This window comes from Ylistrum balloti, unplaced genomic scaffold, assembly GCF_031769215.1.
Source record: "Ylistrum balloti isolate Yb309-2 unplaced genomic scaffold, AGI_CSIRO_Ybal_v1 Utg370042, whole genome shotgun sequence".
Lineage (NCBI taxonomy): Eukaryota > Metazoa > Mollusca > Bivalvia > Pectinida > Pectinidae > Ylistrum > Ylistrum balloti.
In genome coordinates, this window is record NW_026782099.1 from 61,039 (window position 1) to 81,480 (window position 20,442).

The following is a 20,442-nucleotide window of genomic DNA, read 5'->3' on the forward strand; positions in this document are numbered from 1 at the left end:
ATTTTGATTAAGTTTGAAAGTTCTTTAAATCTTAAAGTTCACAAAATACGATATTTTTTAAATTTAAAATATCACTCTTTCCGAGCATATTTTACAACATTTTTTATCATACTGGCTAAAAACTTAAGATCTTAAATATTTTGTTTTGTCCCAAAAGTGCTCACGCAAAAAATAATGAAAGTCGCGACGTCTATTAGGTTACTATCTTCCATGTTTGATTGGTGTGTCAGTTGTAATATATCATTTGAGCTGAACCAAAAACTCAGGAAATTCAGAGTCACTGGACCGTAAAAGGTGGTAAGAAATATCCCTGTCTATGTCGATTTCGTCAGCCAAACTAAAACTACACGAGTCAGAGAGCAGGATACGGTCAAGGAGTGTAGAACACGTGCGTCCAATCCGTGTCGATCTGTTGATAACGTTTATCACGTGAAATTAGTTAATGATGTAATTAACAACACGCGTATTTCCACTAAAATCGACATTGATATCACCTACTATTTCTATATAAGAAGTTTCATGCAGTTTCTAGTGAAAGTCTAAAATAATCCCGAAAAGTGTGTGTACTGTTCGTAGGCCTATATAATCCACATAACAGCAATTTCTTATTTGAAAACTGGATATCTGTCCAAATAACTTCTCCCACTCGAAATTCTGAATCAGCTCTACGACGGGTGCACAAGAGACTGGAAGTGATAACAGCTATCCCTCCTTCCGGAGTTCCTCTATCTTTGTCGTAAAGTGTAGAACTACCAAGGAGTATATTGTCGTCTGCTATAGATATATCAAGGTGAGTCTCGATTCCACAGACAATATCACAATCTAAGGTAGACAATATCATAATCTAAGGCAACATTTTCTGAGTATGAAATCTTATTTCTTAAACTGAATAAGAGATAAATCATAATTTTGGTGAAAGGGGCCTGGTTAGGATGGACGTCATTACAGTAAAGAAAGAGAAGCTGTAGTACAAAGGGAACAAAGATATACTAGATCAGGTAACATGTAGGATAAGATATAAGATCAGTTAAAAAGAACACAAGCCCTACAACCGCCGCTCTATCCGTAGTGTCATCCGTACTTGGTTTATCTTGTACAGGGCGACAGTCGGAGATGAGTGCTAAATATACCTACATTTTTTTTCAATAACGTAACACTCAGACTTTACAAAAGTACAGCGATCCTGACAGAGATAGAACATGTCAAAGGTAGGAAATGTGAGGATAGAAGTAGGGTACCATGATGGGGGTATTTGGTAGGAACGTAAGTGATAGTTCATGTGTCTCTATGAAAACTGCAGTTTACATTTAAATAACATTGTACACTTGGTTAATAAAGAATAAAAATCACAATATTATAATATTTGATAGGCCAATAAAAACAAAGCTTGAATATATATTCTAAACATTATTCTGATAATAACAATCCCTATTTATAGATTAGTTTATCAATTAAAAGTATATTAATAATGAATTTATCATCACAGTTCATGATGTATCAATTGTCATGATTTAATATGTACCACACGCTCTCACCAATACCGTCACAGTTCATGATGTATCAGTGATCATAATTAATATGTACCACACGCTCTCACCAATACCGTCACAGTTCATGATGTATCAGTGATCATGATTTAATATGTACCACACGCTCTCACCAATACCGTCACAGCTCATGATGTATCAGTGATCATAGTTAATATGTACCACACGCTCTCACCAATACCGTCACAGCTCATGATGTATCAGTGATCATAGTTAATATGTACCACACGCTCTCACCAATACCGTCACAGTTAATGATGTATCAGTGGTCATGATTTAATATGTACCACACGCTCTCACCAATACCGTCACAGTTCATGATGTATCAGTGATCATGATTTAATATGTACCACACGCTCTCACCAATACCGTCACAGTTCATGATGTATCAGTGATCATGATTTAATATGTACCACACGCTCTCACCAATACCGTCACAGTTCATGATGTATCAGTGATCATAGTTAATATGTACCACACGCTCTCACCAATACCGTCACAGTTCATGATGTATCAGTGATCATAATTAATCTGTACCACACGCTCTCACCAATACCGTCACAGCTCATGATGTATCAGTGATCATAGTTAATATGTACCACACGCTCTCACCAATACCGTCACAGTTCATGATGTATCAGTGATCATAGTTAATCTGTACCACACGCTCTCACCAATACCGTCACAGCTCATGATGCATCAGTGATCATATATTAATCAATAAGAAAGATGAGGATAATCGCAGGAAGGTTCGTTCAATGATATCCTGAGGGCAGTTGCACTATAAGATGGTCACCATTTCCAGGTTTGGAATTGGCTTGTGAACGAGACTGTCTAGCATTTTTCTTGGTCTGGATGGTAAATGAACCGTTGTGCAGTCTGCCATCAACAGTAAGTTTATTCCAGTAAGTTTAACTCCACATTTACCCCTTTGTTCCGCAGATCTAAATTTAAGGGTTGGGCCGAGTTCTCTACGTCGCTGTTGGATTCCGTCTGGAAAAGTTCGTTAATGTAGAAAGGCGAACCTTTCAGCTTACGCGCACGCCGCAACACTCCTGTCACGATCTTTCAAGCCTATCGAGATTTTTTCATAATAATTTCGAAGTTTTTGTACATATCATTTTGGAAATGGTTTTGCTCTTGACGTCGGTACGTACTTGATTACGAAATTGGTGCAGATGTCATCATGTCATATCTGTACAATATTCCATTGGCTTCCCCTGCAGCCGCACTTACGTGCATGTTACCGCATGTATCAGATTTACTAACTAACACAGATTTCCTGTTCCCCCTATATGTTTACCCATGGTAAGATTATGGTAAGTATGTACATTTAATTGAAATGGTATACCTTACGAGTTCACTGTATCAAAGTGCATCCGCATGCAATAGCATAATATATTATTACATAAGGTCACGTAACGAATCGTCAACGATATGGACCCCTCACAGGTGTTCAACAGGTAGGCACGCGAGCACGGGAATGTTGTGTCAATAACACCCACGTATAACTTGTGAGGATTATAATTCTCGCACGCTAAAGATCCCTTGTGACTTTTCGTCAAAAAAGTATTTATGGGTCTAGGGATAATGCCAGACTATACAATTATGTTTAAGACATTAGACGGAGCTCAAAAGAAAACCGACATCCGTCGGTGAGACGATACCCAGACACGGGAGGAGTCGCCGAGACGAAAAACCCTGTCAAACAACTAACCAAGGCTAACAGGACAATGAAAAGTGTCACTGAAAGTGTTTTTTCCAAAATAGTCACATTCATATGGATATCACCACAACAATCTCCAACACAAAACTATCCAAATAGAACATTTGAAATCACAATACTTCATAGAGAAAGGGATGAAAACGGCCTTCAAATCTCCGGGTCTGATTGTACGACATGTCTGGACGCCGTCCTGATTTATCATATCTAAATTATTGTTGCGTTAAAATTACACAATGTTTCTCTTTAACCTTTTTATCTCGTGTGTGATGTTTTTACTTTCTCCCATTCATTACGTAACCTGCAATCTGGTCTACCCGGTTACTTAGTGTAGATGTACGCGTCCTGTCTTTCCACTAAATGTCATACTTCACCACTTCTTTATTTTACGACAACTGCGAAACTAGATTTTAGTTATAACAACCAGTCTTGTTGTTCTGGATGGAAGCGCGAGAGGATTCTTATTGTGGGTGGAAATCGGAGTACCCAAGGGCAGGTGACCCATATCTTTACACGTTCGTTCCAGGAATCGGCTAGGAAAAGGCGAGTGCGCTACCACTACGCCGACCGACCAATATATCATATAAATCTTTATTATTACATATCTTTTTATTGATCTTCATCATTTGGTCTTGTATCTGATAATCAATGTTGGTTGGTTACAGGTTTTTCTTCACAGTGACTCGACCTGACTCGAGGTGTTTTCTCATCGACGAACGTCAATGTTCTGGCGACGTAAATAAAGAATGAATGTACATTGTTGTTTTTAAAATCGATCACCATGCTTTTGTATCAGTTAGGTCCTCGATTTTGTACGGAACACATCGGTGAAATTTGGAATGTTCCTAATGTCACGCTATCTAACCGCAATGTTCTCTATAGCAAATTTGTTTGTTAAGTTTAAAATTTCATTGGTGCAGACTCCACAATATTGCTATATTTCTTCATACTGAAAAAAAAACGCGAACAAGTTCTAGATAGACACAGAAGTTTGATTTACAGAAAGTTATCTTTCATCATTCTCAAATATCTTGACTTGTATTAAACTTTCACGTATCGTCTATTCCATGATTTACTTTGCTATATGACGATGAGTTGAAACAATTCTTGTCCATTCCCTTTGTTTAAAAGCAATCAAATGTGTTTAAATCAATAAATAAAACAATCTAGCGTCAGACTAGGGACATACAGTGAGAGGAGTGAGATAATGGCCGATTATATTCTAGTTATTTGATAGCTTTAAGAATTAGTTCGAATGTCATCTCACTTGATTCAGAGATGTAAAACTGCAGCAACCTGGCGGCGAAGGTTTCACGTTCTTATTTTTGCGTGGTTGTAACGGCTCATAGAAATTCGTGCTAATTCATTGTATATTTATTACAAAAATATGTTTAAATGTTTTTTTTATAAATTTTATAAGTTTAGCTGAGAAATACTTGTACCGTGAAAACATGTAAACGTCTAGTGTTCCGAATATGTTATATAAAGAAACAACTTTGAAATTGTTATAAAAAAATCAAAACGTGAAATATAAAAAAGTGTATGGAAATGTATGTACAAATAGGAAAACGCTCTTTTAAACAAAGCACATCGATATTTGTCGGAACATATATTTCCTGATTGCCATGGTGACGTTGCTTAGAACATCAAATATTACAATAAAGGAGCTGTAGTAATGATCCCACGTCGATTTTGTTCAATCCATCGTATTTTGTCAATAAAAACGGATTTTAAAATTATACTACTGAGTGTTCGACCTTTTCGGATCACTGCCTTGTACATTCTGTAGATCACGTGACATCGATTGTGTCTATAAATGGGCCCGATACGCTATTTCGTCCCGAGTATCTAGAGTACACGGAGACAGAAAAACTGTACTCAACCATCCAACTTTTCGTTTTCAGCTGCCGGTGTAAAATAACAACTCCCTCGTTGGAAGGAGTAATTAATTTTACAAGATGAAGAAGAAAAGTTACAGTACGGAGCCACCGTCGTATAGTTTAGAGAAGGGAAAGGTTAGTTTTTTTCATGCTTATTTGTATTGTAATACAAGCGTAGATATTAAATAGTGTTGGGTAGTAATTCAAACATAGAGATTTGTTAAACATCAAGAGTAAAACTGTCTATTGATATCCTATCACTGATGGTCATTCTGTTTTAGAATCGAACCCTCCATTATATAGCGTATGTGACTTAAAACCTGTTAAATTCACCTTTGTGGATTATGGAAAAATGACTTTCAATGGAAACGCCTGAGGGCAATGGCAAACCAATTACTGTTAAAAAACGAACCCAAAGCCGAAAACGTTCCAGTCGATATTCAATTCTTTATTACGTAGAGCATTGCAGCTCATCCGAGTTCCTAATGACATCTTCGGGTATGTACTACAATAATACACAAACTTTCTCGTCCAACGCGCACACCATCAATTAGCAAAGTGTAGAGGGAGTTCGACATATTACTCGTGTACAAAAAATCTTTTTTTTTTCTTGTTGATAATTATGATTAATTTTGATAAATTTGATAAATTTGATATATTTTTCCTGTTCACAGATGTCATAAGTTTGATGAATTTAAACACACTGGATCTATTACAATAATATTTCTTAATGAAAAGTTTCCTTAAATCCTCATTTCTTTCACATTTAACAATAAAATGATTTTTTTCTTCTACGTCACCACTTTTACATAGAGTGCAAATTCTATTATTCCTTTCTATATTATTATACCTCTTCATTTCAATACTCAATTTGTGAGATGACATTCTAATTTTGCTATTTCCTTCAAATAAGAATTTCCGATAGATTTTGTAAGATAACTCAGAAAACCAAAATCTACACTGATATAAGGGTATCAGGATGGTCGGGTGGCGCAGTGGTAACGCATTCGCTTTTCACCTAGCCGACCGCGGTACGGGGTAAGGGGTAAGGGGTCACCTGCCCAACCACGTGGGTTTTCCCCGGGTACTCCGGTTTCCTCCCACAATAAGACCCCTCGCGCGCTTACATCCGGGCCAACAAGAGTGATTAGTATAAGTTGATATAACTTGTTTCGCAATTGTTGTAAAATGAATAAAGTTTATATTTACACCGATTGTCACTATCTTGTTAAAAGATATCGAACAATCTAGTTTTAATAATGTATGTTCATAATGCTAAAAGTACCCTACACCCAATCTTAAAAGTTCATTTCTCACACCATACAGCCATTCACTTCGTTTTCTAACACATCAAGCATGGCATTTTTTCGGTCATGAAATTGGATAACCTACTAATTTTGTTTTATGTTCTGGTTTTTGACCTTTCTAAAAACTATCTGCTTTGGTAGACGATATAAAGAGGCTCCTGAACTCAACAGAAATTACAATGGATCAATACCTTTTTAATAAGAAGACACAAAATGAAATGTTTTTTGCAAGTCCTAAATATCCAGGAAAGTAATGTTGACAGTCGAATATTCCGAATGACAATTCTAACCCAGACTGCAAATATTGTATCTTTATATTTTTGCAAAGGGAAAACGCTGATAGTGTTGACGCTAGGTAATTCAGCCATACGCTATTAAAAAACAAACGTTACACAGAACGTCATATTAACAGCGCCGTCAACTACCACATCACAAACCAAACGTTACACAGAACGTCATATTAACAGCGCCGTCAACTACCACATCACAAACCAAACGTTACACAGAACGTCATATTAACAGCGCCGTCAACTACCACATCACAAACCAAACGTTACACAGAACGTCATATTAACAGCGGCGTCAACTACCACATCACAAACCAAACGTTACACAGAACGTCATATTAATAGCGCCGTCAACTACCACATCACAAACCAAACGTTACACAGAACGTCATATTAATAGCGCCGTCAACTACCACATCACAAACCAAACGTTACACAGAACGTCATATTAATAGCGCCGTCAACTACCACATCACAAACCAAACGTTACACAGAACGTCATATTAACAGCGCCGTCAACTACCACATCACAAACCAAACGTTACACAGAACGTCATATTAACAGCGCCGTCAACTACCACATCACAAACCAAACGTTACACAGAACGTTATATTAATAGCGCCGTCAACTACCACATCACAAACCAAACGTTACACTGAACGTCATATTAACAGCGACAGCGCCGTCAACTACCACATCACAAACCAAACGTTACACTGAACGTCATATTAACAGCGGCGTCAACTACCACATCACAAACCAAACGTTACACAGAGCGTCATATTAACAGCGCCGTCAACTACCACATCACAAACCAAACGTTACACTGAACGTCATATTAACAGCGGCGTCAACTACCACATCACAAACCAAACGTTACACAGAACGTCATATTAATAGCGCCGTCAACTACCACATCACAAACCAAACGTTACACAGAACGTCATATTAACAGCGCCGTCAACTACCACATCACAAACCAAACGTTACACTGAACGTCATATTAACAGCGACAGCGCCGTCAACTACCACATCACAAACCAAACGTTACACTGAACGTCATATTAACAGCGGCGTCAACTACCACATCACAAACCAAACGTTACACAGAGCGTCATATTAACAGCGCCGTCAACTACCACATCACAAACCAAACGTTACACTGAACGTCATATTAACAGCGGCGTCAACTACCACATCACAAACCAAACGTTACACAGAACGTCATATTAACAGCGGCGTCAACTACCACATCACAAACCAAACGTTACACTGAACGTCATATTAACAGCGCCGTCAACTACCACATCACAAACCAAACGTTACACTGAACGTCATATTAACAGCGGCGTCAACTACCACATCACAAACCAAACGTTACACAGAACGTCATATTAACAGCGGCGTCAACTACCACATCACAAACCAAACGTTACACTGAACGTCATATTAACAGTGCCGTCAACTACCACATCACAAACCAAACGTTACACTGAACGTCATATTAACAGCGCCGTCAACTACCACATCACAAACCAAACGTTACACAGAACGTCATATTAACAGCGCCGTCAACTACTACATCACAAACCAAACGTTACACAGAGCGTTATATTAACAGCGGCGTCAACTACCACATCACAAACCAAACGTTACACAAAACGTCATATTAACAGCGCCGTCAACTACCACATCACAAACCAAACGTTACACAGAACGTCATATTAACAGCGGCGTCAACTACCACATCACAAACCAAACGTTACACAGAACGTCATATTAACAGCGCCGTCAACTACCACATCACAAACCAAACGTTACACAGAATGTCATATTAACAGCGGCGTCAACTACCACATCACAAACCAAACGTTACACAGAACGTCATATTAACAGCGGCGTCAACTACCACATCACAAACCAAACGTTACACAGAACGTTATATTAATAGCGCCGTCAACTACCACATCACAAACCAAACGTTACACAGAACGTCATATTAACAGCGCCGTCAACTACCACATCACAAACCAAACGTTACACAGAACGTCATATTAACAGCGCCGTCAACTACCACATCACAAACCAAACGTTACACAGAACGTCATATTAATAGCGCCGTCAACTACCACATCACAAACCAAACGTTACACAGAACGTTATATTAATAGCGCCGTCAACTACCACATCACAAACCAAACGTTACACAGAACGTCATACTAACAGCGACAGCGCCGTCAACTACCACATCACAAACCAAACGTTACACAGAACGTCATATTAACAGCGCCGTCAACTACCACATCACAAACCAAACGTTACACAGAACGTCATATTAATAGCGCCGTCAACTACCACATCACAAACCAAACGTTACACAGAACGTTATATTAATAGCGCCGTCAACTACCACATCACAAACCAAACATTACACAGAACGTCATACTAACAGCGACAGCGCCGTCAACTACCACATCACAAACCAAACGTTACACAGAACGTCATATTAACAGCGCCGTCAACTACCACATCACAAACCAAACGTTACACAGAACGTCATTTTAACAGCGCCGTCAACTACCACATCACAAACCAAACGTTACACAGAACGTCATACTAACAGCGACAGCGCCGTCAACTACCACATCACAAACCAAACGTTACACAGAACGTCATATTAACAGCGGCGTCAACTACCACTTCACAAACCAAACGTTACACAGAACGTCATATTAACAGCGCCGTCAACTACCACATCACAAACCAAACGTTACACAGAACGTCATATTAACAGCGCCGTCAACTACCACATCACAAACCAAACGTTACACAGAACGTCATATTAACAGCGCCGTCAACTACCACATCACAAACCAAACGTTACACAGAACGTCATATTAACAGCGCCGTCAACTACCACATCACAAACCAAACGTTACACTGAACGTCATATTAACAGCGGCGTCAACTACCACATCACAAACCAAACGTTACACTGAACGTCATATTAACAGCACCGTCAACTACGACATCACAAACCAAACGTTACACAGAACGTCATATTAACAGCGCCGTCAACTACCACATCACAAACCAAACGTTACACAGAACGTTATATTAATAGCGCCGTCAACTACCACATCACAAACCAAACGTTACACTGAACGTCATATTAACAGCGACAGCGCCGTCAACTACCACATCACAAACCAAACGTTACACTGAACGTCATATTAACAGCGGCGTCAACTACCACATCACAAACCAAACGTTACACAGAGCGTCATATTAACAGCGCCGTCAACTACCACATCACAAACCAAACGTTACACTGAACGTCATATTAACAGCGGCGTCAACTACCACATCACAAACCAAACGTTACACAGAACGTTATATTAATAGCGCCGTCAACTACCACATCACAAACCAAACGTTACACAGAACGTCATACTAACAGCGACAGCGCCGTCAACTACCACATCACAAACCAAACGTTACACAGAACGTCATATTAACAGCGCCGTCAACTACCACATCACAAACCAAACGTTACACAGAACGTCATATTAATAGCGCCGTCAACTACCACATCACAAACCAAACGTTACACAGAACGTTATATTAATAGCGCCGTCAACTACCACATCACAAACCAAACATTACACAGAACGTCATACTAACAGCGACAGCGCCGTCAACTACCACATCACAAACCAAACGTTACACAGAACGTCATATTAACAGCGCCGTCAACTACCACATCACAAACCAAACGTTACACAGAACGTCATACTAACAGCGACAGCGCCGTCAACTACCACATCACAAACCAAACGTTACACAGAACGTCACATTAACAGCGGCGTCAACTACCACATCACAAACCAAACGTTACACAGAACGTCATACTAACAGCGACAGCGCCGTCAACTACCACATCACAAACCAAACGTTACACAGAACGTCATATTAACAGCGGCGTCAACTACCACTTCACAAACCAAACGTTACACAGAACGTCATATTAACAGCGCCGTCAACTACCACATCACAAACCAAACGTTACACAGAACGTCATATTAACAGCGCCGTCAACTACCACATCACAAACCAAACGTTACACAGAACGTCATATTAACAGCGCCGTCAACTACCACATCACAAACCAAACGTTACACAGAACGTCATATTAACAGCGCCGTCAACTACCACATCACAAACCAAACGTTACACTGAACGTCATATTAACAGCGGCGTCAACTACCACATCACAAACCAAACGTTACACTGAACGTCATATTAACAGCGCCGTCAACTACGACATCTGGAATTCCTTCCCGTTTTTATCTACTTCTAATGCGTGAAAAGACAACGATTGAGGAAAACAACAGTCCCACTATCAGGGTATTGAATAAAGTTTGAACCAATTGTATTGGCCTACGAAATGTCAAAGCGAGTGGTTAGTTCTGTATCTTTTTACAACTTAAAAGTGACTTCTCCCGAGACATTTTCATTAAACTCTCTATACCAGCGTGAATGTTTTTGTGTGTGATATTTGATTAGGTCAGGCGCATGCTTAAGAACCATTGCTACCTAAGTGTGGTCGCCGTGTGACTATACTAGTACTCAAGCTAGAGAGACATCAGCCGCTATGTCAACACATCTCAACTTGATGTCATATTGAATGGGACACTTGTTTTGTAAACACAAGGGGCTAGCGAAGATTTCCGTGGTTTAGATTGGCTCATGAAAGAAAACAAAGATAATCTGACAGATATTGTTATGCAAATGTACTATGTGAACTATAGAATTACTGGTTTGACCATGTTGTTGTTCCTAATTAGTAACAAAGCACGTCATATCATTCAACAATTACACAATGAAGTTAATCAGGTTGACAGGTGACACGTAACTCTCTATTGTTAGTAACTGGTAAGTATAGGACCCCTTTGTCCAGAGGTATATTCGGTTAATGGAGTCGTGTTAATCCATTCAATTTTTCGAATTCAAAAGGTTTATGTGTCATTAATTCATTAATTAAAATGACAGATGATGAAAATAAAAGTATAGATTATTGTTCAAATAAAGCGCTGTAATCGTAAAAATAAATCTAATCTCTAGTCAAAATCAATTATTCGAGAGCGAAATATATATATATACATATAAAAAAAACCAGATAAAAAAAACAATACAACGAGAATAAGACCACGTGATCCGAAAGGGTAATCATCTTCTGCTTCATCAAAGAGTAATCTTTATAACATATGACTTAATATCGCTCATAGGGATTTTTTTTTCTTCACGTGGATTCGTTCAGATAGCTCGCGTATTCATGACCTCATCGATGTTTATGTGATCTAGTATCATTTAACAGGATTTCGTGTGAAATCTTAGCCAGTCATATCCTGTTTCAAAAATCCATGTGTAATGTAACATGGTGGATCTGATACGGTCATCTCGTTCTGTAGGACGAAAAAAAAAAGAAATTAGACTTATTACGATGTAATTAATACGTCTGAAGCTTGATATTAATTGTTTAACAACAATATCATTTAATGGTTGAACTCAGAAAATATTTATACCAGAAAATCGCTTAGCTAATTATTCTCCTCTATAACTTTACATTTTCACAACTAATGAAGCTATTTTTAGCTGTTGATTAATTTACAATGAACATTCACTCAGGTTTAGATCGTGCTATAACTTACAAAGTTTACCTGTGTTTGCCTAGTGATGTATTTACTTTTGTCGACGAGATTAAGTATGCCGAACACGAACATGCAAAAATGTCTATTTCGGAAGTTGAACAAAGCAATCATATACCTATAACGCTGAAACATTTAAGTGTTACTGTACTATAATGATTTGAAGGTCAAATACTCTGATGTTGGGAAGAACTTGGCCTTGATTATACAAAGCCACACCTGTGCAAAGGTCAATGTAAACTGGAGACTGTGTGAACATACATGTAGGTCTGGTTAAATGCAGCCCGAGAGGTAGAGAACAACTCAAACGACTCCCCAGACGATTCTGGCGAGTCCTAGGTAGTTTTAACAACTGTCCAAATAACATATTTAAACATATTAGTTAAGTTTTCTAGAAATGATGATAATATCAAGCTTCAAAGAAATACAGTTGAAGGCATAATTTCTTGATAAATCAAAATGTGAAAAAAATAAAGAAATTTAGATAAATGGAGTTAATTCAAAGTAACGAGCTTAACATCAATATATATATAATCAAAACGCCGATTAGCTTGATGAAATAAACGTTCTACCTACCTTCAGAAAAATTGGTATCATCGTGTGCTTTTGTTTGCTTTTTGTAAACAGAATTGTCTTAATTCTATAATCGTTTGTGTAGATGTAGTATTGTTGGTTTATATTTGCTAGGGCGAAAAAAGGAGATGAAAAGGTATTTACCAAAGTTCACATATATACAAACGACATTGTCTTCTTTCGATAGTGGTAGTATTTGTCAATTGAATTTTGTTCTATGAAAACAGTACTTTGAATAAATGTAATATGCGGAAACTTCGAAGATAGAAAAAAAAGTCTTGTTAACGTTATCATTTTGTCTTTAGAATGACGGACTTGACAACCCCGGTTTTGTAAACGACAATGGAGACATGGAGAATGTAAGTACATTGTTTTGTGTTTCTCGAGAAAGGCATGATTCTTATTGATTTCTTTTGTTTGTTTTAAAACTCCTCGTCATTTTGTGTCGATATACTTCATCAACACCTTCCACTTTCAGGGTCAAATCGACAAGAAGGATGAGGAAATTGATCTTTGGGAGTTACCGGAACTGAAGGATACATCAAAACCTTTCAAAGGTAAGGACATAGAGATTATTTGACTTAGTCGTCCTGTTACGTGTCACGTTTGCAGTTCTTAACACGAAGTATTATAAAACTCGTGTCTGTCTGAAACTTGCAGTATCACATATATATATTAACTGAGTGATATGGCTAAGAGAAAAACGCCGTTAAAATGCTTTCAGCTGGCATCTCAAATTGGTAATCATTTAATTCAATATGCCCAGAAATGACAACTGAAATCAGCTCAATGCTTTTTTTTTCTATCATCAAATCAGTGTGACTGTGGTAAGATTACGATGTAGTATTGCCAGACAATGTTAAATATGTGTAAATAAGAGCTGTAAAGTTAATGACTAAAAGATATCTGGTAGAAGACGGAAATGTGGTAACGTGACCATAAAAATTCCCCAGAGTCGAAAAGCATCAGAACTAACGAACAATTTATTGTGCTTTGAAGTCATTATCATATCTTTTTTTAACTGCTAGAGATGAACGGCAACGAGAAGGTAGTGTTCGTGTTGTGGGTCATACTAAGAATAATCCTGTTCCTCGGCTTCCTGTATCTCTTCGTTTGTTCTCTGGATTTTCTGAGTTCAGCGTTCCGACTACTGGGAGGTACGTTTTTGCATGCCTTGTTGTCGGTTTCCGTTACCGTGTGTAAGTTATTAAGTAATCATTGATTGGTTCATATCTGTCAAATCAAGTGTTTTGTAACAAGGAGACTATAAATCTGATTAAATATATATATCAATCGCAGGTCACGCAGCTGGTGAAGTGTTCCGGAACAGCGACATTCTGCGGAACCCCGTGACTGGCTTGATGATTGGTGTTTTAGCTACTGTCTTAGTACAGAGTTCTTCTACCAGCACTTCCATTGTCGTAGCCATGGTTGGAGCAGAACGTATGTGCCTCATAACTGTACAACACATTAGTATAATTACCGTCTTCCATCCCATACAAGTATAATTTAGTAATAAGGCGAAAATGTCCAATAAAATTTCGATACACATAATTATCCTATTTGCATTAAAGTTTATCTACAATTAGATTGATAACTCTTTTCTGAGTTTTCAGGTATACGTATCCTAGCGGGGAAAATGATTTTACTATTTTACTCAGTAATAAACTGAGTTATCTCCCCCATTTCGCTCATGTCATGTTCGCTCAATCTTCGTTTACAGTACTTGAAGTCGCGACAGCCATTCCAATCGTAATGGGAGCTAACATCGGTACTTCCGTCACCAACACCATCGTAGCCCTGGGACAAATCACCGATAAGGACGACTTCCGGCGGGCTTTCGCGGGGGCCACTGTCCATGATATGTTTAACTGGGTCAGTGTGATTATACTGCTTCCGTTAGAGGTTATATCAGGTCAGTAATATGCTTTCACGGTTACGCAGAAATAATGGCTTTCAATTTTTCTACTTTTAAAAGTCGATTTATGGAAACAAAATTAATGAATACTTAAACGCAAATGTAGATAACGAATACAAATTATATGCAGTAACATCAGAGAGGGGGTTTTCTTAATCGCTGATAATTCTTTTCAGGATACTTGTTCCGCTTAAGTGGGGCCATTGTGGACAGTCTACATCTGGAAAAGTACAAAGAGGGCAAGAAAGACTTGCTCAAGGCCATCACGAAACCTTTCACCACTAAAATCGTTCAGGTAAGTTTGTTAGATTCATTTAGGGAAAACACCAAAATCCAATCGTAATCAACCACGACTGAAACAACGAGATAAGTCCTTATTCAATGTCAAAACTACTAGAATATGAACGAAAGAAAGAGTTATACGGAGACTCGTTAAACGATCGGGTAAAGATAGGTCTTTAGATAAACAAGTAAAATAGGACATCTATACGGGCAATTAAAAATAGGACCACTAAACGGTCAAGTAAACATAGGACCACTAAACGGTCAAGTAAACATAGGACCACTAAACGGTCAAGTAAAAATAGGACCACTAAACGGTCAAGTAAACATAGGACCACTAAACGGTCAAGTAAACATAGGACCACTAAACGGTCAAGTAAACATAGGACCACTAAACGGTCAAGTAAACATAGGACCACTAAACGGTCAAGTAAACATAGGACCACTAAACGGTCAAGTAAACATAGGACCACTAAACGGTCAAGTAAACATAGGACCACTAAACGGCCAAGTAAACATAGGACCACTAAACGGTCAAGTAAACATAGGACCACTAAACGGACAAGTAAACATAGGACCACTAAACGGTCAAGTAAACATAAGACCACTAAACGGACAAGTGAAAATCGGACCACTAAGCGGTCAAGTAAACATGGGACAAGCAAAAATATGACTTCTGTACGGATATGTGAAAGAAGGATATTTAAACGGACTAGTAAAAATAGGATTTCAATACGAACAAGTGAAAATAGAACTTCTAAACGGACAAGTGTAATAGGACTTCTAAGCGGACATGTGAAAAAAGGATTTCTAAGCGGACAAGTGAAAATAGGACTTCTAAGCGGACAGGTGAAAACAGGACTTCTATCTGGATAAGTAAAATAGAACTTCTACACGGACAGGTAAATATAGGACTTATTAACGGACAAGCAGTATATACTCCACCAACCACACCCTCCATATATATTAGGGAAGTTCAGGAAATGTAATGTTCTCACCCTAGGAAATACGTCAATGACTGTAGTGTAATACAGGAAGTAAAATTATCAGCTAAAACGAGATCCTGGATTTTTATTTCAATTCTGAATAAGACCGTTTATTGATATTTTCGTTTTGATATCTTAGCTTAAAGTAGAAAAAGAATTCCGATACATCAACTTGTAAAGCAATAGGAACGGATTTTTAAGAATACGACACCTGCAGTTAAACTCAATGTCAACCGAAAGATTTCACGAAAGTTATGTCATGTTCTTAAAATATTGACCGGATTATATTAAATATTCAAGTATTCTTACGAGAATTTCGTAAAAGATAATAGAGGTTTTCCGAAAGAGCTGTCGACATTTGTCATAGAAATCGCGGTGATATTCGGAACACGCATGTGAAGATCGAATTAACTGTGACATCGACATATTGATAACATAGGCGGAGATATGTCACAGTTAAGAAAAAATAAGGCTTGGTGAACTGCTGTCCCGATTGGTATGTAAAAGATCGAGATAAGCGGCTGATGTAGAAGTGTTTAGCATGACATTGACTCCTGGAGATTTTATCTGATAGACTCGGGTAGTCTCATGGCGGCATATAGTGTAACCCTTATCCACCCACTATCTTGTCGCTTCCTGTCGTGTCCCGTTCTGAACCGAAGTCACACCTGAAAAGCCTTTCAGCTTATTTGGTTCATGTATTATCGACACAATCATAACATGAACTTCTAAGCTTTCTCCTCCTCAGGTGATTGTAGGTCGAGGCAAAAAAAGGTCAAAGGTCACAATGACTTTTTGTTACTGATATGCATGAGAGCAGGATATTTTCTTGTAAAGCTTTCTTTGGTTCATTTAAGTGTACTTTGGTACCAAGGTTAAAATATTTTCTTGGTATCATTTTCTCCAAACTAGGCTCATATAGATTTATAGGTCTCGTATGAAAATTGTGCTCATCGAATAGTTTCATTAAAACACAATATAAATAAAATATTGTAATTATTTCCTGACAGGTGGACAGCAAAGCTATCCAGAAGATCGCAAAAAGCGAGGATGTTTATTCTCTACTCAAGCTGTGCTGCAAGTCCGAGACTCCAGATCCTATCAACAAGACGCTCTCCAATGGAACGTGGTACATGGAGGAGCTGAGCGACGTCTGTGTCACACCATGTACGTAAAGGCCTATCAAACAGCGAAATGTTTTAACTAAGGGAGGGAAACACGTTTAATGCTAACAGAGGAAAATAAATCTCACTATCATTGTAGAATGCATTAAGATTTAAACAACGACAGTATTTGGTTTTGGGTGTATTTGGCAGTGGAAGATCTAATAGATACGACTTGTGTTTACCGGCTTTTCAGATTCGTTCTTTCATCAAAGACTGCCTCCTGCCATCAGATTAATATGTATTGTTTCGTTTTCAATAGCTACTCACAAATGTTTTAAGCTCAGATGATAAATTGTCTTCATTTATAAACAAAAATGCAATCATAATAATGACAAAGGTTTCCTTATGTTGTTATCAAATGTCTTGTGAATTGCATGATAGATATTACAAGCTGAAAGCAAATTATCAAAATACATAGCATGTCACATGTTGGTCGAAAAATTTGATATTTCATGCTAATTAACCAAGATACTCACCCTAGTCTAACATAAATCTCTACTCTGTATTTACAGGTGAATTCATCTTCAAAGACACCGGTTTGAGGGATTCTGAAATAGGGGTCATACTGCTAATAATTGCACTAGTACTTCTGTGTGTGTGTCTGTTTGCCATCGTTAAACTTCTCAATTCTCTCTTAAAAGGAAATATCAGGAAAATAATAAAGAAAATTATAAATGCCGAGTTTCCGGGAAAGTGCGGCTACTTCACTGGTTATCTGGCTATTCTTGTGGGATGTGGACTCACCATCCTTGTGCAGTCAAGTTCTATCTTTACCTCGGCCATGACACCACTGGTCGGTGTTGGTGTGATAAGTATCGAGAGAATGTACCCGTTGACCCTTGGATCAAACATCGGTACCACTACGACAGGTATCCTTGCCGCTCTGGCGCAAGATGCTGACAAAATTAGAAACCCTTTGCAGCTGGCTTTCTGTCATCTGTTCTTTAACATTTCGGGAATTCTCATTTTGTATCCAATTCCATTCATGAGGGTCCCAATCACCCTTGCAAAATTTCTCGGAACCGAGACTTCTAAATACCGATGGTTTGCAATTTTTTATTTGTTTTTAATGTTTTTCCTGCTGCCATTGTTCGTATTTGGACTGTCTGTGGCTGGCTGGGAGGTCATGACTGCCGTTCTCATCCCCATCGCTTGCATTATAATCTTTATATTCATCATCAAAGTCATTCAAAGAAAGAAACCGAGTTTACTCCCAAAAGTCCTTCGTAACTGGAAGTTCCTCCCGCTGGTGTTCCGCTCCCTCGAGCCCATTGACAGGGTAATGCAACTGTGTTTCTGTAGTTGCTGTCGTTCCAAGGCAGCTGATGAGCCGCCCCATCAAAGAACGGATATGGATACGAAGATTTAAATGACATTGGTGTACTAGATGATATGCATTGTATATAACGGTGATGAAACGAGAATATATAGGAATGGCGGTTGTAGATACGAGGATACAAATGACGGTGGTAGATACGAGGATATAAATGACGGTTGTAGATACGAAGATATAGATGACGATTGTAGATACGAGGATATAAATGACGGTGGTAGATACGAGGATATAAATGACGGTGGTAGATACGAAGATATAAATGACGGTGGTAGGCACGATATATGTTCAACTAACATGCTGTAATTGACACTGCTTTCTCGGTCTAATAATAAATGACTACAGTGTTCACATGATAGTTATATATCGTATCTGTTTAGTCGGACCTTCTTTTGTTTCGTTTCCTCTTCCTTCTTTAGAAACAATTTGATCACATGGCCACTGACGACGGCTTCTCGTGGTATATCATTTTGTTTATATTCACATGAAATGAATCCTGAACGTGGATTTTTTTGTTTCAAATCCTACTTGTATGTTATAAAAATGAAACTGATGTTTAAATAATAAATGTATATTTTTTTAACATTTTTTTTTAATTATTTTTATAATCATGTTCATTGTCAGTGCTCTTTTGTGAAGGCGTTTCAATGCATTCAGTACCAAACGGCACATCCTTGTGTCAACCATTAAGGAAGTGAGTTATTGCCGTCTGGGACCATTGTGTGTCAATGTGTAAAGTAGGTACTGGTATCTAGGACACCTCTGTGTCAACCAGTAAGGTAGTAATTGGTGTCTGACACTACTATATGTCAACCAGAAAGGAAGTTTTGCTGTCTGGGACCCCTGTATGTCAACCAGCAAAGTAGATATTGATGCCTTGGACCCCTGTATGTCAACCGATAGGGTAGTGTTTGCTGTCTGAGACCCCTGTATGTCAACCAGCAAAGTAGGTATTGATGCCTTTGACCCCTGTATGTCAACCAGCAAAGCAGGTATTGGTGCCTTGGACCCCTGTATGTCAACCAGCAAAGTAGGTATTGATGCCTTGGAACCCTGTATGTTAACCAGCAAAGTAGGTATTGATGCCTTGGACCCCTGTATGTCAACCGATATGGTAGTGTTTGCTGTCTGGGACCCCTGTATGTCAACCAGCAAAGTAGGTATTGATGCCTTGGACCCCTGTATGTCAACCAGCAAAGTAGGTATTGATGCCTTGGACCCCTGTATGTCAACCGATAGGGTAGTGTTTGCTGTCTGGGACCCCTGTATGTCAACCGATAGGGTAGTGTTTGCTGTCTGTGACCCCTGTATGTCAACCAGCAAAGTAGGTATTGATGCCTTGGAACCCTGTATGTCAACCGATAGGGTAGTGTTTGCTGTCTGAGACCCCTGTATGTCAACGAAAGGGGTAGGTTTTGTTGTCTCAGACCACTGTGTGTATGGTAGATATTGATAAAGGTCATCTATATATAAAGAAGGCAATGAGCACATACTGACAGTTTGTAAGGCCTCTTTCCTATAGTCATTTGTGTAAAAAATCTTTACGTGAAATATGCTTCTGTGCCTTTTTCTTATCTTTCTTTTTCAAATAGGTTTCTCCACTGATCATCTACTATTCCTTGCTCGTATTTTCCACAAAGCCTGGTATGTAACTCAGAACTTAACGCAATCTAGTCGTTAAATTTTATTTCCGTCTCGTGGGGATTCGACAAAATTAGAGTAATGAATACG

The 20,442-nt window shown here is 38.4% G+C and overlaps 1 protein-coding gene across 1 annotated transcript; it reads left to right on the forward strand.

Annotated features, from left to right (window-relative positions):
* Positions 1–5,228: 5,228 nt before the first annotated feature.
* LOC132549118 (sodium-dependent phosphate transport protein 2B-like) lies at positions 5,229–18,756 on the forward strand. The gene is made up of 9 exons (XM_060213040.1): positions 5,229–5,285; positions 13,332–13,385; positions 13,505–13,583; positions 14,055–14,183; positions 14,326–14,469; positions 14,750–14,941; positions 15,121–15,239; positions 17,223–17,379; positions 17,891–18,756. Exons 1-9 carry the CDS (start codon positions 5,229–5,231, stop codon positions 18,745–18,747), a joined length of 1,788 nt encoding a protein of 595 aa, XP_060069023.1. The 3' UTR covers positions 18,748–18,756.
* The last annotated feature ends 1,686 nt before the right edge of the window (positions 18,757–20,442 follow it).